Source organism: Podarcis melisellensis, assembly GCF_964234715.1.
Source record: "Podarcis melisellensis genome assembly, chromosome: 11".
NCBI lineage: Eukaryota > Metazoa > Chordata > Lepidosauria > Squamata > Lacertidae > Podarcis > Podarcis melisellensis.
This window is the reverse complement of record NC_138543.1, coordinates 60216500-60241391: the sequence shown is the minus strand read 5'-3', so window position 1 is coordinate 60241391 and position 24892 is coordinate 60216500. Positions and strand designations below refer to the sequence as shown.

At 43.3% G+C, this 24892-nt stretch overlaps 1 protein-coding gene across 5 annotated transcripts in view; it reads left to right on the top strand.

Annotated features, from left to right (window-relative positions):
• The first annotated feature begins 510 nt into the window (after window positions 1-510).
• The window catches only part of UBAP2 (ubiquitin associated protein 2), a 75855-nt gene continuing 51473 nt past the window's right edge, over window positions 511-24892 (top strand). For 2 of the 5 annotated variants that reach the window (XM_081929608.1, XM_081929605.1), the window contains exons 1-4: window positions 511-616; window positions 20947-21086; window positions 22057-22134; window positions 22606-22716. In XM_081929608.1, coding sequence (XP_081785734.1) covers window positions 20988-21086; window positions 22057-22134; window positions 22606-22716 — 288 coding nt within the window. In that variant the 5' untranslated portion in view covers window positions 511-616; window positions 20947-20987. Of the gene's footprint in view, window positions 617-958; window positions 979-12027; window positions 12156-20946; window positions 21087-22056; window positions 22135-22605; window positions 22717-24892 lie in introns of those variants that run through there. The other 3 variants (XM_081929607.1, XM_081929606.1, XM_081929609.1) reach the window with 3 other exon arrangements.

The following is a 24892-nucleotide window of genomic DNA, read 5'->3' as shown; positions in this document are numbered from 1 at the left end:
CGGCAACGTCACCCTTTCATCTCCGACACGCCCCCTCCCAGGCCGCGCCCCCTCTCCTGGTGACGTATGAGGCCCGCAGCGACTACGCCACACGCGCGCTCTCTCTCTCTCCTTCTCCTTCTCACCGTAATTGAAGTGCCGCTGGAGGTCACGTGCGAGCGGACGTAGCCCGGCTCCTCCTCCATCTCCTCCGGAGGTAAGAGTCACGTGGGGGCAGGCGAGCGGCCGCAGAAAAGAAGCTTCTTACGAGAGCCTTTCTTTCTCGCCACCCCCCCGGATCACGTGGGAGGGAATGAGCCGGCGTGATTGGCGGGAGACGGCGTCGTGCGTGCGTGAGAAGGGGAAGCGGCGCGAGGCTGCCGCCCGCCGTACGGCGCATGCGCGGGGGGACGGCGAGATAGAGAGAGCGCGCGCGCGCGCCTGCAGCCGCGTCACGTGCTGAGGGCGGGGCTGTGCAGGCCGCAAGGGAGAGACAGAGAGAGAGAGAGAGAGCGGGCGCGCGCGCGCGGGAACGCGGGGGCGAGGCGAGGGGAGGGCAGAGGCGAGGAGTCACGTGACAGTGGTGGGCGCCGCTGCCGCCGCCGCCGCCGCTGCCGCTTTGTGAGCACATTGGCAGGTAACGAGCGCGCGACCGCGGGCGGGGAGAGGCGGATTCGGCGGGCTCCCCTCCCTTCACGGGGAAAGAAAGAAAGACAGACAGACCGGGGGGGGGAGGGGGGTTGAAATATTAGTCCATGGGGGGGGGGAGAAAGGAAGGAACAGGCGCGCGCAGCCTCTCAGCCTCCCCTCAGGGGCCAGTGGGGGGGGGAGGGGGAAAACCGAAGGAGACCACGGACCCCCCCCGAGCTCCGCTTAAAGGAGGAGGGGGCGGCCTAGAAGGTCCCCTCGCCCCTTTGAAGTCCCTCGGAAGGGCGGCGGGGCCCTCACCCCCCCCCCCCGAAGTGAAAACGTGAGAGGGAAAATGGCCCCCCACCGCCTGTGAGTGCGTGTGAATACCGTCCATGGGGAGGGGGGGCTGAGGGAGAAGGGTGCCCCCACTCCTCTTGTGAGGGGAAGGCGGACGGTGGGGGGGGGGCTGCTGGAGTTTCCCTCCCGTGTCGGCTACCTCGTGGTTTTTGGAGGGGAAAGTGGGTGTGTGGTGAGGGGAAAGTTGGCGGTGGGGCCTGGGGGGGGTCCCTCTCTCCCCGCCCCCCACCCCGTAACACACACGCTCCCAAGGGAGGCAGGGGCTGGGACAAATAAAGCTTAAAAACTCCTGGAAAGTTGCTGAGTTGTTTCTCACTCTCTCTTGCTCTACTCCCCCCCCCCATCTTTTCACGACTATTTGCTCCCTTTTGAGGTGGAAGTGGTGGTGGAGACCCCACCCTCTCATGCCCTTCTCTCCCCCAGCCCCAGAAACCTTTTATTTTCTCTCCAGGGGGCAAGAGAAGTTCGCAGACTGCCCCACCCCAGTGCACCGTCATGTTGGCGATGGAGAAGGACCGGGGGGGGGGGGAGCGTGGCAGCAGGAACTCTCTTTGTGGAGAGGAAAGGAAAAGTTCAGGGAAAATATTCCCCCCCCCCAGCCCCCTTCCCCAGGATAAAGGCGAAATGATGGATACCAGGCCCTGGGACAGCTTCTGCCTTTCAGTATCCCTGCTATGCCATGGAGCAAAGCCAGCCAGCCTCCTCTCTTCGCCCCCACAACCCCTCCAGTTTTATTTTGGGAGGTTGGTGATCCCTTTCCCTGGGTTTGGTGCCTTTCTGCACTTGGACTAGCGTTGGCTGCTTTCCCAGTAGGAGCAGTTGCCAACCTGTCTCCCACCCTTGCTTCCTAGAACAGGGTCTCCTGATACTTGAGTTTCTTTCTCTCACTCCCTCTCTCTCTCTCCCCCCCCCCCATCTGCTTGCAGTGTGTTTGGTCTCTACTCTTCCGCCTGATCTGATTGTATCACCCTGTAGGTGCATGTGAGGGTCTTCGGTATGACCCTCTGAAAGGGGATTTTTCCATCGCTGCTTCCTCCCTCAAACAACCTAACAGGGTTATGTTAGGGTCAGCAACAATTATGCCCCCCTTTTAAGAAATCACTGATACCTGAAGGGTCTCTATAAGCAATGGCACCACCTAAAGAGCTAGAGGAGGTTACTTGAGGACAAGACCTGTGAATAGTCATCCCTCTGCTTGTTGCCCTTATGCCTTCCCTGTGTTGTCTCTCTCCTCTGTTTGGGCTTGTGAGGAAATGGAAGCTGGGACAGGGTTGTGTTATTGGGATTGCATACTTAAAAAAACAAACAAATAATTCTGTCTTATGTTGCTGCTGTTTGTGAAAGAAATTGCAGCAACAATAGTGACCCATTTTCTTCAAAAAGTGTTGAGCGTTCCAAAAGAGTCACTTGCTATTTCAGGTCTGACTGCAGTGAGTTCTGGAATTCAGGGGATCATGGCAAGTTTGAGGAGTATTGCTAAGTATTGAACTAAGCATGAAACTGTCTTGGTTCGGTACACCTTCCTCCTTCGGTTGCAGTTAAACATGTTTAAGGCCAGCCTCAAGTCTGTGTTTACAATTCTCTTACACCTGAAGGGGGTAATGATCCTGCAGAATTGAAACTAGTACCTCTGTGCTGTGAATTTCCTGGTGGTTAACTTGGCCTCCTGTAAGTGACTACTAAGACTAGTTCAGTCCTGCCCTCTTGGTGCCAAAGAGCCACCTGTCTTCCTCTTCTCTATTGCCTTTATTTGAATCAGTGATGAAAGGAGTTATAATAATGTAGCACAATTGAGGGAATATTCTTTTGAGTGATTTAGGCAGGAAAAAGTGAGGGCCTATTCTGTGTTTGGAACAGTTGCTTTTTTCACCCAGGGAGGGAAGTAGGAGCTGGTTTTAAATACGGTGAAAAGAGGGGGGAAAGAGCAGACTTAGAACAGCAATGCTTCTTTCCTAAAATAGCATCATAAAAGGTGTTACTTGCTTTAGTATCCTTAGCAGCTGTTTATAGTAGTTCCTCACATCTTTCTCACATCAGTCTCTGTTTGCACATTTACCTAACTAGCTTTGTTTGTAAAAGCCATGCATTGTTTGTCTGCTGCCTTTAGCTTTGTGTGAAACAATATACCTCCAAAGCTAAAATCAGCTTGCAGTACTGGAGTGGTCTTTTTTTACTCCAAATGTGCTACTTGAAGGTGTTGTGTTAATTATTGCAAACACATGTTAAGGTACAGTCTGGGGGAAGTGAAGGTGTTTTAGGTTTTTGTTTTTGTTTGTTCTCCCAAATATTTGTGAATTTTAACTTAAGCTGTGAATGGGTTTTTTTTTTTTTGTATCTGGCAGGTTTTACAGTATATGTAGAAAATGCTTTTTTAAACATGCTATTTCCTACAAGTTGGGTGAAAGCCTGGAATTCAGGTTAATCTCTTTTTGCCCTTTCCGCTTGAGAGATAAGTAGATATGTTCCAAGTTGTTGTTATATCTTTAAATGTATTTGAGTTAGAATTTAAGAGTGGTCTAGGCAGAGTTCAAAAATCTTAGGTTTCCAAATGTGTTTTTAGTCTTGTATTATCTTTCTTTAAACATAAAAATAGGGCAGCTTGGAAATAGGCAGGCTGAGTTTCAGATTGTTTTTGCAGCAAACTTGTTCAGTGGCTGTTTAAAGGTTCTTTGTGTTGCTTTTGCTGGCAACCATCCATATAGGTTTAGCTGCATTGCTAGGCAGCCTCCTACATCTCTTTATTCAGAGCTGCTGTATGCAGTGTTTGTCAAATACAGGATTGAGAAAATCTTCACTTTAAAGACTTACTTTCAGGCACCTCTCTCTGCAGGTCTGCCAAAGTCTGAGCTTGTGCATTGTCTGTATACTATATTAAATGCGAGGCTATAAATGGGGCGGCCAGTGTCTGGTGATAGACTTGTGCTAATACAAGAAAGTGAAAATGCCTAAATCTTGCAACTAGGAAACTGTGAAGAATTGGGTGGAGTAAGAATTGATATCTAAGGGCGCACTTCTTCCAAGCTCAATTTCACTCCTAATCCCTTAGGGGGCAAAAGAATAGAAGAAAGGGTCATTGTTGTTGAGTGGGCAGTGGATTGGGTTTGGTGGGAACATGTGACCTCTATTCCCCCATTGCCCTCTAAGTATGAAAGGCAAGTGCACCACTAGGCGGGAAGAGGGTGTTGTGATACGGTGCTATTTTATTTTCAAGGATGATGGAGGGTCCTTTTGGACAGGCCTCTGCAACATGACTTTTCTTTTTAATATAATCAATACTTACTGATGTTTTCAGTGATGTTTTTATGAATACCTTTGTTAAATTTACTTTTATATTCTAATGCTGAGTTTGCGGTATTCCAAGCTGCATAAGAGACCTAGATTTTCATTGTAGGAAGAACAAGATGTGTAAAACCTTTGACAGCAGGAAAAGAACTGGAGCACAGAAAACTTTAGAAAACTTGTTGCCTTTTCTAATGTTGGCAAACTACCTTTGGCCTGAATCGCTGCTTCCTCAAGAGGCTCTTCTGTGTGCTCCAGAAATATGTTCCCTCTAGCTACCTTTTTATTCCTTACTAGTATGAAAATACCGATAAGCTCCAGTTACTTTTTTCTAAGCTGTGAAGTAGCAGTGAGGCTTTGTGTGTGTGTGTGAGAATCACAAATGTTCTAAATTCTTATACTGTACACTGAAATGGAAAAGCTGCAAGCTATACAATAATGAAGTATCAAGGCATGATTAGAGGTGACCTAGATGTACTCTATTTTTCATAGTCATTTCCAGCATCACTTGTCCTCAGTGATTGGCTACATAATACTGTGATGTCATCCTGCCTTTGATTAGCTGATAGCCAATAGCAACTGGTGGGCCACAAGTGGGGTGTGGGCTATATAACTAAACCCAAAATAATTATTGTTTTTAATTCATAATTGGTATGATGAACTCTCCTGCAACTTTTGTTGGCATGTTAAAACGCTGTGTTGATGTCACTTGTAACCAAATGTCAGAAAGGCTTGAGTCTTTACATTTTAACAGTTGGGACCGCTGTGTGGCAGCTGATGCGAAATCCAGTGACAGTTTGTCACAAGGAGCTTGTACAGAGTGTTCTTTTGAGTGACTGTGCAACAGAAGCAAACTGTAATAATCACTCAAAACAACCCTGTATGAGCACCTTGTGGCAAACGGTCAATTGGTCTGCTGCCAGGGTTAGTTAATAGTTTAGGCCAGGGTAATTTGGAGTTTGTGTAGTCAAAATTTGCCAACTGCATTTCTGTTGAAGAAATAGTAGTTTGAGTGGACATGAAACCTGTTTGAAACTGAAGTCACAAAGTTGTCTTTGTGCAAAAGGAGCAGCTGTTGTGTCCTAGGACCCTCAGAGATGAGCTTTTGGAAGTGAGGTTGTCTGAATTTTGGCTTCATGTTAACAAAATTACCCAGTTACTACTGAGTATCTTGACTTTGTTGCTGCCATTTGGTAGTACATATCTTTAGGAAACGGGTTTCCCACAATGATTGCTATGAATAATAATAATAATAATAATAATAATAATAATAATAATAATAAATTTTATTTATATCCCGCCCTCCCCAGCCAAAGCCGGGCTCAGGGCGGCTAACAAAAATAAAACAGTACAAAAGTACAGTACAAACAACACTCTAAAATCATTCATTGTAAAATTGATTCAAATCAAGCCACTGGCAACCATTGTGCCAGAGCTCCACGAAGATTGCCGAGGGAGGGAGTCAGGCTGTGCCCTGGCCAAAGGCCTGGTGGAACAGCTCTGTCTTGCAGGCCCTGCGGAAAGATGTCAAGTCCCGCAGGGCCCTAGTCTCTAGTGACAGAGCGTTCCACCAGATCGGAGCCACAGCCGAAAAAGCCCTGGCTATGCATCCACATGGATCTGCTTGTTGGCAAAATGCGAGCTTAGCCATCCCAGTGATACTTCCCCTAATGGACTTCATTTTGAATTAAAATATTAAATATATTCCTGGTTTGTAATATCGAACATTGCTTGTGTAACATATGTTTTTAGAATAAATTCTTATAGCTTATATAAATCAGTATCCTCATTGCCTCATTAGATTTATCCTACACATTGTTTGCCCATGTATATATTGCATTGTGCGTAGTCTGTGATTTGATCATATATCTGTTCATTGGTGCCATTCTTTGTCATGAGCCGGTGCCCCAAGACCCAGGGCACTTCCGTCTCCTTTGTTTAGCTGAGTAGCGGAACTTTGGCAGACACGTGGATTCCAATAAGACACAGAATGCAGGAAATGTCGTTAGTAGAGTTTACTAGGGCATAAATCATACAGTTCATTGCTAGATCCCTAGGAAGGCAAAACTTAGTTCATTTAGAGCAAATCCAGTTTCCAGCAGTTAAAAATCACACCACACAAATATAAATGCAAAAATGAAAGTAAAAACAGAATAGCAGTAGGAAAGAAAGAGAATAACGAAGCAGCCTTGGCAGTCAGTTGATATAGTCAACAGTCTTGAAAAATAGAGATAGCACAGTAGGAAAACAACATCTGTGCTCTTTCTGCCTTCCAGAAGACCTGAAAACCTTTTAAACCTTAGAATATACCAGAACGCTTCTGGTGGCTTCTGTACTTCATTCGCTGACATTATTGTAGGAGGAGGATTTCCTATCGTGTGCTGTTGAGATTTTCCATTTGTGTCACTGCAAGAAATGCTTTGAGGAATACTGGACAGTGGAACCCTTCTTACAACTTAATTCAGTCTTCTAACAGATTAGCTGGAGGAGATGCTAACCTGCTTAAGTGGAACAGCTTGCATTAAGATCAATAGAGTATTGAAGGAGCTTTGATCTTTCCCTATTTTTTTAAAAAAAATTCTAAATATTTCTTTTGAGAGGGTGGAGATTTTTTCTTTATTCTACTTTGTAAAAAAAGTTTAAGATGAGTTTTAATCTTGCATTATGCTTTGTATACTGTTTTATCAATGTTTGTAGGATACAACTACTAAATGAATCTGGTTACTTGGATAGAACAAAAACATTTTCCTGATTTATGTGTCTGGGCCATTGAAATAACTTGACTTAATGAGGAAAAAGACTCATAGTTCTTTAGATAATTGGTGGTAAGATTAGCTTCATACAAGAGTGGCTGTTCTCTTTGGCAGCTGTTAAACAGAAAATCCTTATTAATGTAGTTCTGCAACAGCATTTCTCACTGAAAATGTTTAATCTGTTCAGCACTACAAGGTTACTTAAGGAGAAGAGGGAGTTTGCCATAGGGCCCCGGCTGATATTCTTTTGTTACTTACCGATTATGGAATATATACATTTTGTTGGATTAAATGGTGCTGTTGTGGTTATTAGTTTAACTCTTTACAGTGTTAGAAACTCAGATATATAAGCTAATTGCCAGATGACACCTTGATTTAGGTTATGGTCACTGCAACAGAATGTCTAGGAGCATTTTTTTGTAATGGGCTTTATTATTATTATTGTTATTCATTTCATTTCTATACTCCTTTATATATAGGATTGCCGCCTAACATGTCCATCTGGCTGGCTGGTGTGTCTACAATGCTGCAAAAGTCAGCTGGTCTGTGGGGCAGCACAGCCCCAGAAGGCAGTCCCCACCCCAAACATTTAAGTTTAAATCTAGCACAATACTTTACATAACAGATATATGTGATCAGTTTAGAATGTGCCTGCTAACTAAGCTAAACTAGATCAGATGTTAATGTTTAATTTATTTTAATACTGTATCAAGGTGGAACAGAGGCTAGATGTTGGCTGAGTTTGAGTATAGTAAAAGAGACTTAAAGGAATAGAGTGGTATGATTTTTTTTTCATGTTTTGGTAGACTTCAGGTTATATTTTAGTGAGTAAGATCTAATTTATATATTTTAACTGCTGCTATATCTGTACTGTCCCTGTTATACTGAACTGCCTGTTTATTTTCCAACTTATGTCTAGAGTTGCAGCAGCTAGAGGATTATGTAGTTAGGTCATACTTCATCTTTTCATCCAGGTGAAAGAGAACTTAGTGTGGGATGGGGGCAAGGAGAAGTTTGTAAACCCTCACACATCTGCTTTGCGCCTTGAAAATCATGTGAATAACAAGGACTTATCAAGGTTGCTGTTGCATTCTTTATGTGCAGTGAGCCATGGTGCCCCAACCTTTTCTTGTCAGTGCAAGTGATTTTCAAACATAGCCAATGTATGTGGGACGTTTCTTCCTGCTCATGATAAAAATAGTTTTGTATCTGCATGCACAGACTTGGAACCTTTGTAATTTGTAATATAATTCAGCACCAAGTTAAATGTACCAATACATTTATTTCAATTAATATGGCTTGAATATGAATACTGAATTGTGCATAGCATCTTGGGAAATCAGCTTATGGGTTGTATCCAACTAAGTTCAACTTAAAATCAAAACACTGAAATTAGTGGAAGATACTAACTTGAGTTCATTATTTTCAGTGAGTCTGTTTCATGTACAGTACGGCTTGCTTAGATACAGCTGCAAGACACTAAATCTATTTTGTAGTGTATTTCCTGATGCTGTTTCTTTAAGTCCTCTTTACAGTTACCTATGCACAATTGAAGGACTTAGTCTCACTTTGCATTGGGCTATATATACAAAAGTACAAAATACAAAGCTGGAGGATGCACACATGTACAGTTAGATGATTGAGTCTTCAAAAACCTCTAGTTGTGACTGGGAAAAGGATCTAAACTCCAAATTCAAGTCTGAGAGTTATCTGCATGCCTTCCACACTTGATAGGTCGTGTGTGTGTTTTGCATTGGGATTGTGTACCTGCGAACAAAAATGTAAAATGAGAGCCAGTTTTCTTGTGGTACGTGCCACATCTTAAAGTTTTAGGGGCAGCCTGCTTTTGGAAATGTAATGAAATGGTTATGAGAATTTGGTACCATCCTCAAGACTCATTGAATGTTGAATGGGGATTATCATAGGGAAGTTGGCCTTGGTTTCATTTAACTGCTTTGATATAATGCCTGAAACCCTTGGTCAATATCTATTCATGTAGAAAAACTACATATTATTTACAATATGACATCTAACGTTTCAGAAACTTCTGGAAAGTCCTTTTTCTTCAGGGTTCCCAGGGCACTTTAGTATGACTTGGAAAAAAATGGTAGTACTCTGGGAGAAACAAAGACCTGTGAGGTTCTGGATATTTTCCCTTCCAGTCAGCTGTCAGTGAAGGAGGAAAATTCTGTCTCTGCATAGGAGTCAGGAAGTGATCTAATCACACTCAGAGCAGATATGCTCAAGAATTTGTCTCTCAGCTTAGGGAACACAGCTCTCGGCTCCCTTTGAGCCTGGGTGTCCAATTTCAATTTTCTTGTCATTTCTATCATAGCTAAGTAGCTGTAGAATAGAACTGGAATCTTAGACTTTGAAGGGACCCATAGGGTGTGTGGTCCTTTTGCCTAAGGAAGGAAGTCTTAAGTTTACAATATCCTTGGCACATGTTGTAAAGATATGCAAGTCAGCCATCTCCATACTGAACCCCTCTTACAGTTAAAAAGCTTGACCTTTCTAACAAATTCCCTGAAATGTACTTTACCAGTTTTTAATTTATTGTTGCCAGCTTCATTCTCTCATGTACAGTAGTACCTTGGGTTGCATGCACTTCAGGTTACAGACTCCGCTAACCCAGAAATATTACCTCGGGTTAAGAACTTTGCTTCAGGATGAGAACAGAAATCGTGCAGCGGCGGCGCAACAGCAGCAGGAGGCCCCATTAGCTAAAGTGGTGCTTCAGGTTAAGAACAGTTTCAGGTTAAGAATAGACCTCCAGAACAAATTAAGTTCTTAATCCGAGGTACCACTGTATATAGGAAACAATTATATTGTGCTAGTGCTGTTATTTGGCCTGGTCAGTGTGTGCTGGTACTCACCTTTAAAGCCTAAACAGTTTGAGTCCAGTTTACTTGAAGAAGGGGGAAAGGTGTGTTGTGGCTGAAATGCCTTTTAGTACCCCATATACCTTTTGGGGCCAAGGTGAACTGATTGCCTTTACAGGTGAACACAATGAAATCAGTTGTGACGGATGCTCTGAAGTCCCAAAGTTGGGGTGTCTAATTCATACAGGGCTCGCAAAGGGCCCTGTATGGTGCAGTGTTTCCCAACTGGGGGCCATATGCCCCCCCAGGATATTCCAAGGGGGCCACAGGTGAAAATTACATAAATGGGGGGCCACAGATGGAAGTGAGAAGAAAAGAAAAGAAAAATCATATATATATAAAATCCTGATTGGCTGGGTATCTGCTTGGCAAATCACAAGCAGGTAAGGGGGTGGCCCACCAGGGGGCGGCCTAGCACTTCGTTTTATATTGAATTTGTATAGTCATGGTTTGTTTACAGTAGGAGAGGGCTATCTCTGAGGCTCCCATTTTGACCACTGCTTGTAGTTGCCGCCAGTGCTGGGCCAGGTGGCAGCCTGGGCCTGACTCTGCAAGGCGTGGGGTGCAATCCACCCCAGACCTAACCAAGCAGTGTCATCTGGTGCTGCTGACTTGTATCTAGTAAATAACTAAGTGTCGTGATTTCAGTGGGCCTCACTCTCAGGTAAAGGTGGGGGACTATAGTGTTTTATCTAGGCAGCCAGGGCTCCTCCAGAGGACAATATCTTTTTGCACCAGGTCAGAGAGGACTACCTGCTTTTAATTCCCCCCTCCCCATATATACAGAACTCCCTTTTGCAGAGGCTCCAAGTGTCCCTATTTTCCAGGGACAGTCCTGGATTTAGAGAAGTTGTCCCAGTTTCTGATTTGATCCCGGAATGTCCCACTTTTCCTTAGGATGTTCCTATTTTCAGCAGAGAAATGTTGGCGGGTATGGAGTTATCTGACCCCCAAGCCCTCTGAAGTCAGCACCGTATAGGAAAGTTATTTTAATGTTTATTATTTTATTATGTTTTTATATAAGTTGGAAGCCTTCCAGAGTGGCTGGGGCAACCCAGTCAGATGGGCGGGATATAAATAGTAAAATTATTATTATGGTATATTATTTTCATCGGAGTAATGTTGGAGGGTATGCTTTTGGACTGTTATTTGTAGTTTTCACCCTCTTTCAAATAATTGGGGTCAAATAAGTGTTGTTTACATTGAAGATGGATCTCCTTCGGGAGGTTCTGGGTTCTCCTTCCTTGGAGGTTTCTAAGCAGAGGTTGGATGGCCATTGGTCATGGATTCTTTAGCTGAGTTTCCTACATTGCACTAGAAAGATGACTCTTGGGGTCCCTTCCAGCTGTGTTTTTCTGCTTCAACAATATTTTGTTATTTTTCTATCATTTTATGTAATTGTATGTTGTATAAATTATAGAAATTATGAATAAAATAGGTTCTGTTAACAAACAGAGCATTTAAATTGCTACCTTTCTACCGGTAGGACGGGGTGGAAGGCCACAGGAAGGAAACAAGGTCAGAAGGGGGCCGTGATCGGGAAAAGGTTGGTAAACACTGCTGAGGCTTTAGAGAACTCACTAGCAGAGCCAACCCAGCAGGCTTTGACTCTACCACCCATCAGCTCAGGGGTCTTAAAGCCAAAGCCCACTTTCCCTTGCCAGTGCAATTGAAGACTCCTGGTGGTGCCTTGGCAGCCACATCCACCTTCCCCATATTTGATGACATATGATGGCAGGTGGGTGTGGTTTTGGGGAAACGGCTTTGCAGGTCAAGTTTGGCCCATGGTCCTGAGGTTCCCCACCCAAACTCTTTTTTCAGCACCTTTTAGTGTCATTGGAAATCTATTCAAATGCTAAGCAACTTCTGTGGTGTGAACTCTGCCAGGGTTTCATGCTTCTGTAGTAATTCAGCAGTGAATAGGCTAGGCTGAGTACAGTTAGAGAAAATAAGGCTTTCAGGGAATAGAACGGAAATTTTAACATCCCTGTTTGCCCACTTAAATCCAGTTGCGTTTGTATTTCTTTGGTTTGATTTTCAGTCAGTGGTCTCTCCTGCCTTCGGCAATATTCCGTCTTAAATTTGAAGAGTATTCTGCAGTACTGACCTTGTGCCAATTACTGTGACAACAGAATGATGTCACAAATCCAGAGTTATGGCTCTGGCATTGTGCATCAGGTTTTGCCTCAAGTAGGTCTCAGAGAATAGAAAGGAAGGTAAATGTTGTTAGTCTTCAATCTTGCCACTGAGGAAGATGGGCCATAGAGAGGTTAAGGTAAGGACTTTGGGGTGGGGGCTGGCTTTCAAGGGCTGTGGTGATTAGGCTGCTATTGTTTACATCTTGAGTTCGAGAACAAACAAAGGATGTTGTACTAAGTGATACTTAATATACATATTTTTTTAAAAAAATGTGTATACGTACATTATTTTTACCTTTTTAAATGTATATTTGGATATTGAATTGGAGCGGAATAAAAATCTTAATAGCCTAGTCCAGGGGTCAGCAACCTTTTTTAGCTGTGGGCCGGTCCACCGTCCCTCAGACCATGTGGTGGGCTGGACTATACTTTGGGGGGGGGGGGAATGAATGAACGAATTCCTATGCCCACAAATATCCCAGAGATGCATTTTAAATAAAAGGACTCATTCTGCTCATGTAAAAACACACTGAATCCCAGACTGCCCGCGGGCAGAATTGAGAAGGCAGTTGGGCCGCATCCAGCCCCCGGGCCTTAGGTTGCCTACCCCTGGCTTAGAGTGATGAATGGGTCACCATGTGATTCAAACTTCCTATGAAGTTGCTTTTTCAACTCATTTATGATGACACCTTGAGTTACAGCAACTACCGTAACTTACAACGCATTGCCGCTCTGCCAGTAAATTGCATGAGACTGTCCAATAAATGATTCCAGGAATTTCTCAGTGTCTGCTGCAGATGAAAATTTGATCATCAAAACTTTGAAAAGGTGTAGGGGGTGATGTCTATACCTGGTTTTATATCATCATTTTGTTTTGTCAGTCCTCTCTCTCCCTAGAGCAGGGGTCTGCAACCCGCGGCTCCGGAGCCGCATGTGGCTCTTTTACACCTTTGCCGCGGCTCCGGGGCAGATACTAGCGAGGGGAGGAGGCGCATTGTGCGCCCCAACACTCCCCACTGTGGCGGGCGCTGTACTGGCTGTGACGGCGCATGGGGGCGGTGTGTGCGTTAGTCACGCACCGTCTCGCCGTCACCTTCCTGCCCGCCCGCTACATTGTAAGGGGCATGTACGCAGGTCACTGTTTTGAAGGGGAGTGAAGAACACACACACACAAAAAAGGTAACTTGTTAATTTAACGTTTATTTCTATGAGGAGGAGTAATTCTGAGGGGTCAAATAAAGAAATAATAAAAAAGTGACAAAAAAGTTATTTTTATAATGACGAGTTTTGCAGCTCCCAGGTTTTTTTTTCCTTTGGAAACAGGTCCAAGTGGCTCTTTTTGTCTTAAAGGTTGCAGACCCCTGCCCTAGAGCTATGTGTGAGAGAGTGAAACATGTTTACATTTATTTATTTACTTGCAAGAGAGCTTTAGTGTGAGCAATTGATTTGGTCTTCTTTATTACATTTATGCGTATCTTGCTTTCTTCAATGATAGAACTCATACATTGTGTTCTTGGACATGCTGCCATCTAGGCAATCTTTAGGCCAGACCTGCTTAGTTTCAGCAAGGTTGTTGCATAATTTGCTTTCAGCCCAAGGCCTGGTATCTTCAGAAGGTGCCATGGTGATAAGAATGAGCAATGTGCACTGCAATGCTCCATTCAGTAGTCATAGAATCATAGAACTGTAGAGTTGGAAGGGACCCCAAGGGTCATCTAGTCCTACCCCTTGCAGCTCAGGAATCTTTTGCCCAATGGGAGACTCGAATCCATGACCCTTAGATTAATTGTCCCATGCTCTATCCACTGAGCTCTGTGTAAAACAGGTTGATTTATGAACAACTAGTCTGGTTGAGTGCCGCAGCCGCATAGTCGCCTTTGACTGGACTTAACCATCCAGGGGTCCTTTACCTTTTAATACTAATGTAAACAGTGGCTTAGCAGGAACAAGCAAGTGTGTTCTTGCACATCGAGAACATTGCAAGCAAGCAATTCCATTCCTGCTTCTGCAATTCTGCCAACACCTAAGCCTTAGTTTAGTTTAGCATTGATTGTGATTCAGGCTATTGTCTTGAGTTCATAAAGTAAGTATTTGTAAAGCATTGGATAAAGATACTAGGTGGTGGTGCATGTTCTGCCTTGTGTAAGGAAATTTCCAGTGGTAGCTGGAGTTTCCTAAAGGTTTATTCTCCTTTGTTAGCTTCATGGCAAGGGAAATCTTTCAGCTCAAAAGCATTTGCACCGGAAATGTTCTAGTGGACATTTTGTGGATTTCAAAGTACTCAGAAAGGAAGTTCCTGAGGAAAAGTGTTCCTAAGACAATATATGTTTTGATACTTTGCTATTCTCTGCGGAAGTGAATGGCAACAATGAGCTGTACTGCATTTTGAGCAACATGCAAGTGTTTGCAAACCCCTTCCCTCCAGTTTGCCCCATTTATTCCATTGATGAATTCAGAGGGCCTGAGGCTTCGAAGGAAGACCTCATGCTTGGCAAGAGTGCTGCACCTTTCCTTTGGAATGAGCGCTCTCACTCAAGTAGTGCTTATTGGTCAGCAGCTCTTAAGATGATTGCTAAGTAGTTCTTTGAGGGTTGGATTTCATGCACTTACAGAGTTGCAAACCCCATCAGCACAAAGCTCATCCTAACACTTGGCAAGATGTCAGGCTGTCTGGAGTGGTATTGGGATGATTCACTGTCACGGTGCCATCTAGGCTGTGTCGTACCAAAACTCCGTAAAGATTGAAAGTACAGGTGTCATCCCACTTATGTGTGTGCCAGGTCAGGAAATAAATAAATAGAGTCAAACAAGGAAATGGTGGGAGAGAGCTGGAGAGTCCTCCCTAGTGGCTTGCGAGGAGACCCTCCCTGGAGCCCGAAGAGGACTTCATACCTTATTGTCTTATTTTAAGTCTTCCTAGAATATTTTATAACACTGAGTTGACCAGCAGATGACTGATTAGTCATGCCCAGCTTCCAAAAACCATGGGTAACAACCAGATGCCTAAATAAGGGAATGCGACTTAGTGAGATTCCTTAACATTATACATTCTGTCGGTCATATAAAGCAAGACAGCATAAAAACATACCTGGGATTTGCTTGTGGTAGCAGTTAAGCTAGAAACCCAAACTTTATTAAAATGGATTGCTGGTTTCCATCAAATAATTCACCAGAGGTGTTGCTTTTAGCTTGGGACCAGTTTGCCCACTTCTGTCTGCAGACCTGGCATTGTTACAAGTGCCGCATAATACCTGTTCCACTTGTTCCTTCATTGTGGCAGCACCTACCCTTTGGAACTCCCTGCTTATTGATACCAGGCAGGCACCTTCACTGTAGTCTTTTTGACACCTGCTAAAAACATTTTTTTTTTTAGCCAAGCTTACCCAGATACAGTGGTACCACTGGATACGAACGGGATCCGTTCTGGAGCCCCATTCGCATCCAGAAGCGAACGTAACCCGTGTCCGTGGGTCGCGATTTGCAGCTTCCGTGCATGTGCGTGATGTCATTTTGACCGTCTGCGCATGCGCGAGTGGCAAAACCCAGAAGTAACATGCTCTGTTACTTCCGGGTCGCCACAGCGCGCAACCCAAAAATACTTCTCCCGAAGCTACTTCAACCTGAGGTATGACTGTATGTAGAATGCTTATGTGTGTTCTAATTTATTTTTAGTTTTTTATGTTTTAAATAGTAGTTTTTAACTGTTTCTACTGATAATATGGTTTATTCTCTTTGCAAACCTCTTTGAGGTTTAATTTTTTTACAGTCAAGTGGTGTATGCATTTTACTGAATACTGTAAATAAATAACTCTGGGAAATGTTTTATTTTTTAGGGGGCAGAGGGAGCTGAGGCTCCTTTTCATTCCTGTGCCACTAACAAAGCAACAGTTCCCAAGTTCCTTAAAAGTTTAATGTGTCTGTAGTGTATACATGGCCTGCTAACCTTCCTAGCATTAGTCCCTGGCTGCTGAAACCTTTTGTTCTTTTTTGACATTGGCAGTTGGGATCTCTTGGTCCCTTCCTTCTTCTGTCTTTCAACCAGCTAATGTTGCCCATTACTTTTGTGCATTAGGGGCAGATCTATGCTTCTTGGCCAGGGGCATTGGGAGTATGGTCATCTGTGATCTCCCGATTAACTTCTGAGCCCTCAGCTCGGCTATTTTTAGCAAGCGTTGCTTCTCTGCTTCTATTCTGGGGAAATATTTGAAACTTGTTCCAGGGGGAGGGGGAGCAGTTTAGAAAGTTCAGGAGAGTGCAGTGTATGAGCTTGTGTGTAAGCAGAACACACACGAATTGTTCCCCTCATCTGCCAAAAGCATGCAATGTTCTAGTCTTGGCTCACTGCACTTTGTTTCCTTGTACGTTGTTAGGTTTATAAGAATCTTGCTCTTAAATGTAAATTCCTAGCAACTGCATGTAGCTGTTGTGCCTTAGGCTTCTTGAGTAGGATTCAAAGCCGAGTGCTTCGTCTAGCCTTCGCTGATCCGGTGCCTTCCAGATGTTTTGAAGTACAGCTGAATGGGACTGTTTGGAGTCATGCTTCAGAACATTTGGAGGGCACCAGGCTGGGGAACACTGGTTTATTGCCTCACTTGAAATTTAAAATGGTCTGGTGGATAGAGGCTAAGATCTGGGTTCAAAATATAAATGTTAAACAATAACCACATCCACCTTCTCTCCTCACAATCTTTAGTCTCTGGCCCCATGGGCACAGGCTGAGCTAGATTGCATGTTGCATTAAACCACAGTTAAAAAACAACACTTATACCCACATACGCTGCTGAAAAGTTATTGTGCTCCTTGCCTATTCTTGCTGCTGTTGTGATGCTGGGAAACAAAGCTGGATTTTGTCTTGTTGTGATGTCCAAACCTAGACCCATGGTTTAGCCATGAGCGGTTGGCTAAGAATAAACCATGGTGACTGCTCATGGTTTGTTTGGAGAACAACACACCATAAGCCTCAGCTTGGACACCACAACAAGCCAGAGTGTGGCTGGGGTAGGGGAGGAGTACAGCAGAAGCATCTCACAAGTGTTGCACCATCATATTGTTTGTTCACATTAAGCCAACCTATAGCTGATTTTTTAAAACTATGACTTCTTTTTAATTGTTTCGGGACTGTATGAAATGTTTCTCATTTCTTCACCCCACTTTTCAACTCATACTTTTGGTTTTTCTGAAAAAATCCATACCATCCTTGAAGCCTAAAGGAAACAGGCTAAGCAGACCCAGCCATCTTAAAAGTATAAAATAGCCAGAACTTGAGTTCTAGCTGAGATTTTAGGTCTTGACTGATCCTCTTCTCTTTCCACACACAATGATTCTCTTCTCCCCCTCAATCTCCTTCCAGTGTGCCACCCCTCTCCAAATTCAAAAGCTCAAACCCTAGGTATAAGAACACTATTACCTGCTTGTTCCTGTAGTAGGCACACTACTGAGTTGGATGTTAAGGTAGTCTTTGGTTGAGTAGACCTGGAGCATTAATAATAGGCTTTTAGTCTTCCATCCTCTAGCAGGAACATCGCAATGCCATTTATAAACATATTTTAGGAGTACAAAATGCTGCCCTTTGCCACATCACTATTGTAAAGGAATTATAGGTTCTGTAAGAGCCTGATTTTCTTGCTCCAGTTCAGGAGGAGTATGTGTCTTAAAAAGAACAATGGTTATAATGTTCAGTTCTTTGCTTCTACTTGACCTATACCTTGTAACAGGGGAATCTTCCGCAGTTGTTGTTGTTTTTAATTCTTAAAACACACAATTGAACCAGAGGCCTGCATTCTGAGACCTGGAGATGGTGCTATGAGTACGGCAACCCCCATGTTACCCAATCTTTCCTCTTCAGGTGGGGTCAGTGGAGAGGAAGAATGCATTTCTGCACCTCTCTTTTCTCTAAGGCAGATGTTTTCAACCTTTTTGAGTTCATGGGTCCCTTGACCAACTGCATTCTACCTGCAACACCTCTGTGGGACTCAGGAGCCCAGTTATGTCACCCTTTGCATGCATAGCTGGCAGCCTCTCACCCTTTTTCGAACACCCCTTGTGGAGTGTGCCCTCAGCCTCCTTGCAGCAGGGAGCAGCAATGTCCCTCTGGCCTCCCCAGGAGACTTTTAGCTGTTCTGGGCGAGTCTGGGCCCTGCCTCCTGGACCAGGTAGAAATTGGAAAAGGTTTCTCCAATATATTTTCATTCTGTAGAGGGAATATTTAGAGTTATTAGGAGAGCCAAGGTGGCTTTTTGGGATTGTTCTGTGTGCTGAAATTATGTGTAATTTTCCCAGGGAATATTTCCTAAAATTTGAAGGGTGAAGGATTGGTTTTCTGCGGAGTATGTGTCTGCTGTGTGTGTGTATAACCTAAAATTTTATATAGCAACCTTGTCATAAGCAGATTGCCTCTGCTCCAACCTGAATAAATCAATTCTAGCTTTTAAAGCTGCCTTTCCAGTACAAAAAAGATCCAAAACAAAAGAACGGGAAAACATCCTGACAGTAAGAGAGCAGACCAGTTATATTCTAGTAGCCTTGGAACGGTTAGATGGTTGCAGATAACGGGTAAGAAATGTGTGGAAGCTGCAGTGAAGAAATGGCACAATGAAAGGGAAAACCTGGCTCCTTGTAAGCCCTTATTGCATCAGAAATCTTGAAAGGTCTTGGATACAGAATCTAGGCATCATTGCAGATTTTTAGGGAGCAAATTTCTAGCCCTTTCAGTGGAAGGTGAAGGTACAACAAAATTTATCTGTGAATAGTTCTGGCAAAAGAATTGGGGCCAGTTCATAGGGCCAGTTTAACATTCTAGTGGCGGCATAAAGTTAGTATTTTGTGACCTTATGAATGCCCTTACTTGCCTTAAAATGAGCAGTCAAATTGGGTGTGCTTCATGTCTTAGATTAAGCAGTACCTCAGAAAAGCTTGAGCTATAGACTTTCTGCACATCGTATCACACAAGTAGCACTTTATGCCTCTTCCTTTCCATACTGCTATCACATTATATGGCATGTGCAAATGGGCCTCAAGTAGTGAAAACTCTGCTGAGTAGGTGATCTTCGATCGTCTTAAAAGTAGCAGACAAGCTGGGCTTTGCCAGGTTCGGTCATAATGGAGTGTGGTCTTCTGGGTCAGATCCTGCAGCCATTTCCAGGTATAGGCAGCTCTCTAGTTAACTATGCTCAAGGAAGTGGTGGTTTGTTTGTTTGTTTGTTTGTTTGTTTTGCCATATCTCTGGAGCGATTCTTTCCTTATTGCGTTCAACGTTTCAGTTGCTGGGTATATAGGCTTGGCCAATAAAAGCTAAATTTGTTAATAGCTGGAAGAGGAGGTTAAAATTAAGACTGTGCAAAGCTACACCCAGCTTTGTCAGATTTTCCTTCTAAATGAAATTCTCAGGACTTTAAGGTGGGATAGTACTTGCCTGTCATCGTATGAGCCAGTCCAATGACTTCCTTCCTTCACTCCCACATTTTGGGTAGGTTTTCACACCCCACCTATGATCCATGAAATGTTGGGAAATTGAGGAAACTAAGGCATTTGGGTCAGCCCTAGTTAGAATGCTGGTGAGACTGCGCGAGTCAGCAGTGAAATGTCAGATGACTCTGTAGAATGCTGTGTAAGACTTCTTCAGATAGATAAAATGTTACGAGTTTGTGTTTGCAGTTGTTACTGTTTGCATATGGCAACATCCCACAGGTTGCTCATTTCTGGTGTGTTGGTTTGACCTAAGCAATCACTGGGACCTCCTCTCTCCCAGATATTTTTGATGAGCTTGTGAATTTGTTGTGTAAGTTCAACTCCACCCACTTTGAAGACTTCAGCAGGTATCCCATCAGGTCCGCTGGCTTCATTTTTCATTTGGTTAATAGCTGTACACGACTCTCCCAGATTTGGAGATACTAAGCCACTTGGTCAAAGGACCCCTGTGACCAGCCATAGCCATGATTACACCTATGTTCAGATGAATGGAGGCAGCCCCCCCCCATATGAGCACATGAATTTATAATTAGAAAAACTGGAATAGGAGTAGGTAGCCTTCTTAAATCACATACCTTTACTCGTACCTCACTTGTCTCCACAGTCATACCTCTTGTTACATTTGCTTCATGATACGTTTTTTCACGTTGCGTCCCGCAGTGACCCAGAAGTACCAGAAAGGGTTACTTTGTGCAGACGCACAAAATGATGTCATGCGCATGTGCAGAAGTGGCGAATTGTGACCCGCGCGTGCGCAGATGCAGGTTGTGTTCTTTTCAGGTTGCAAAAGGGGCTCTGGAACGGATCCCGTTCGCAACCAGAGGTACCACTGTACTTACCATTTGAACTGATATTAAAAGGAGTTAACGCCTTGAAGAATGTAGAAACAGCGTTAATTCAGATGTCCCCCCCCCCCTTTGTGGTACAGAACCCTTGATGGGAGTCATCTCATTAATCTCATGTGGTAGCAGCTGATATGGACCACATTAAAGGAAAGCTTTAGGTACAAAAGATGCAAACAACCCACAACCCATTTTCTTTCTTCATGTGGATTTTGGGCTTGCAATTTCTAGACGGCTCGACTTCTGTGCTGCACGGGAAACCACTTTTAAAGTTGGGGTAGGTTCCTAAAGCAGCTTCTAAAATGTCACCTGAGGCTCTTATTCAAGGAAAGGAAGTCTGAAATCTCTCAGTGTTCAAGCAAAGTAGCCTTTTGGATCCTGGCTCCGGCCTCCTCTGCAGATAGGCGTTTTGAGGTAGCGCCTTGCCAAACTTTTTAGGAAATGCATTTCTACTTCCCATGTGTGCAAAAAGAAAAAAGAAAAAAGATTGTCACATTGCTACTTGGGATATGAACATAATTAGCTCTCTTTTGTGTTAACCTGTATACCGTTATTTATGCCAGTTTTTCATATTAGGAACAGTGCTTAACTCAGCTGGATTTTTCCTCTCTCTTTTCAGATTTTCTATTTTGTACATACGTTGTTTTGTATATACTGTATATGATGACTTCGGTGGGCAGTGAACGTACCCGGGGCACTCGAGACAAAGTGCAGATTTCAGCCACACAGCTGACGCAACCACAGAAACCAGTAGTACAGGTAGGGATGTGGATATTCTGGATCCATGTATTGGTAATTCTTAACCTGTAAGAATTAATCAGGATCAAGCAACGATGTCGAAAATACCATTGCTCATTGGATTTGTACACATGACAGCCCATAAGATTCATCTTATCTACTTGAATTAGCAGTGCCTACCATCCAGTCTAGGATTGCAAACCCGTAGCCTTTCAAATTTTGCTCTAACTAAAAGTTCAAATTTTACTCAAATTTTAAATGAATTTTTAAAACTTAAAAAAATAAATAAAGTTTTCTGTAGCTCACATTTCAGAACTGCCAGTGGTGAATGACACAATGCTCAGTAATGTAACTGGATCAAAAAATCATTATTCATTACTTACACTGGCATTATCACAGGATTCCTGTTTGGGGAGTGGAGGAAATACCAGTACCCCTTGCCCCATTCCACCAGCCAGAACCATGCCAGTGCTCTGAAATAAACACTTTATTGAATTAAATTGTGTGCAAAGATTGAGTGACAGAATTAGGCAAAAAATGGGCAGGAAATTCAGGGTTTGTAGTTCTCTGATTAGGGCTCATAATAGGCCATGCACCTGAACAGTGGTTCCTTTGATAATTTAGATAAAACTTAACAACTTTGTCTTGTGTTCAATGCTAAATTATCTCCTTTAAGAACTGTTTTGTGAGGGATCGGCACTGGAGTTTGGACTTGTTAGATAGGAAAGGATGCCTCAGTGTTTCTTCCCTTGGAGTTAAAAATAAAACAGGGGGGGGGGACCAGTAGACTTCCAGGTTTTGTTCGACTCCAATTCCCATCTACCCTAGTCAGCATGGCCAGGGGACGATGGGAGTTGTAATTAACCTGTATCTGGAATGCCGCAGGTTCCACACCCCGGAACAAAAGAACAAATTGCGGGAGACTCAAGCATTTGGGGAAAATTTTGGCTTTGCGGTGTATTTCCATAACCGATCTGTTTGTGCTTCCCAGGCAACAGCGGAACAAATTCGCCTTGCTCAGATGATCTATGATAAGAACGATGCAGACTTTGAGGATAAAGTGAAACAGGTATCTGTTTTCCCCCCTGTCCCTGGTGAGTGGGCGGGTTGGCTTTCATGGACTGGTGGAGAATACCCTTTGCTACTTCAAGCCTGTTTCAAGTCCACTTGCTTACTAAAACTTGAGCTTGAATAATAATAATAATTATGAACTGTATTCAGCTAAGTTTCAGTCAGAGTAGACTCACTGAAATTAATGACCATGATTAACTTGGATCCATTCATTTAACTTGGATCCATTCATTTCAGTGGGTCCACTCTGACTGAAACTTAGCTGAATACAGCACTATAACCAGGCCCATGCAGAGCTTGTCTGAGGCCTGGGGCAACTTGTATTGCTACTCACTCAGTGCCTTTGGGATGGTGTATGTGTATATATAATTGTAGGTATATTTTTAACCTATTTTTCCGCTTGTTGCCTGGACTCCTTTTGTTGTGTTATCTCTTTAACGTGACTCATATATTTGTGGTTTTTTTCCAGCTTATGGAAGTGACTGGGAAGAATCAGGATGATTGCATAGTGGCTCTACATGACTGTAATGGAGATGTGAACAGAGCAATCAATATCTTGCTGGAAGGGAACTCTGACACAGTAAGGACTCTAGATCCTTTTCTTAAGCCTTGAGAGTAGCCTTGCCTGAAGAGTTAACACATGGAGACTTCCTGCTTTTCATTGGGGAATGAAAAGCTGTGGCCAAACTAAGAAAGATGTCAAATACTTACGTTTTAGAAACAACTTTGTTATATGTAGGTTTCAAAAACCTTTAAAACTAGTGAAACTCTGAAATTGGCCCCCAGCTCACTCAGTTAACTGGAAGAAATTCAGTTGTCTATCACTGGCAAAAAACAGATTTGAGCCCTGCTGTCAAGAATTTTCCAAGAAATTAAACACTGGAAAGAGCTGGTTAATTTTAAGTAGCCTGAGGTTATTTTGCTGCGTGACATCACAGTCACAAAGTGGTGCCTTGACTTGTCACAACAATAACATCTCTGTGTATCAATTTCTGATGCTCTTTAGTCTTAGGTAATAATATTATCCCATAGCACACCAATAGAGGTGACCAGAACTGTATAAACAATATTCTAAATACCGTTACACCATAGACTGTATAGTGATATTATAATATTGGAAGTTTTATTTTTCAGTTGCTTTCCTAATGATCTCTGTTTGGAGAGGTGCTTTGGGAACATTTCAGTCTTTTTGTTTTAATATCCTTGAACAGTTTAGTATCATCAGCAGACCTGGCCACCTCACTGCTCAACCTTAGCTCTAGATTGTTTATGAACAGATTAAAAAGCACAGGTACCAATACTGATCCTTGCAGGACTCCACTTTCAACGTCTCTCCGTTTGGAGGACTGTCCATTTTTTCCTACTCTCTGTTTCCTGTTACTTAACCACTCACTGGTCCACAAGAAAGTCTCTCTTCTTATTCCATGACTAGTAAGCTTACTCAAATCAGGAGTCTTTGGTGAAGTACCGTATTTTTCGCTCTATAACACGCACCCGACCATAACACGCACGTAGTTTTTAGAGGAGGAAAATCCGTAGGCATGCCACCCGTAGGCATAACCTCCATAACACGCACAGACATTTCCCCTTACTTTCTAGGAGGAAAAAAGTGAGTGTTATGGTGCAAAAAATACGGTATTTTGTTGAAAGCTATTGGAAAGTCCAAGTGCACTATGCCAACTGGATCACCTCTCTCTATATGCTTGTTGATACTCTCAAATAATTCTGAATAGGTTCATGAGACAGGATGTGCCATTGCAAAAGCCATGCTGGCTCAGCTTCCTCAAGGCTTGTTCTTCTCTGTGCTTGGTTATTTTATCTTTACCAATACTTTTCACCAGTTTTCCAGTTAAGTATCTGAGGAACAAGTTACATTTTGTTAGAAGTTCAGCAATTACACATTTGAGTTCTTTGATAACTTTCAGGTGGATGCCATTCAGACCTGGTGTTTTGTCAGTTTTTATTTTGTCTGTTAGGCCTAGAACTTCATCCCTCATCACCATTATCTGCCTCAGTTCCTTAGACTTCCTGCAAAAGTTTGTTCAGGTACTGGAGTCTGCAGACCAGGCTTGGGAGGATCCAATTAATTTTACTAGAACCCTGAGATCCACCAGCCAAAGCCAGATATAAAATAGTGGCAGGGATGGGGGCAATAACCTCATAATTCAGGAAAAGGGTTCTTTGTAGGGGATTCCTCATTTTGAGCCCAGGAAATTGTTTTACACTAAAATCTGCTCTCCCCCATAAATTCACCCCCCCAGCCACTTTTCTTCAGCTCAGCAGCCTAATTTAGAAGGGAGGAAAAGGTCTTGTTGTTCTTATTAAATAATTTGGTGTCAGAATCCAAGCTGAGCCACTGCAAATTTACTGGTAGAACCCCAATCTACCCCTGTTTTACTATCTACCTCCTGCCCACCCCTGTTTTAGAGTGCCACATGCTAAAAAGCAATCCACTGTAATTATCACCTAGATTCATCTTTCTGTCCTGCTACCAGTTAGAATTTCTGATGCAGTTTTCTTCAGACAAACAGGATATTGACCCTGGATCTGGAGAGCCTGGAAGTCTCTAAGTCTAAAGGAGCAGGTGAACTGGAGGTCTCCCCTGGAAAACTGGCAAAGCACTTAACTTCTGTACCTGCTTAGGATGAATTATCCCTGACCCTTGATACCTGCTACCAGGGTTCTGTAATGTGAAGGTGTATGCAAATGCTCAACTGGGGCACTCAAATGTAACTTTGACTATTCCTGCATAGGAC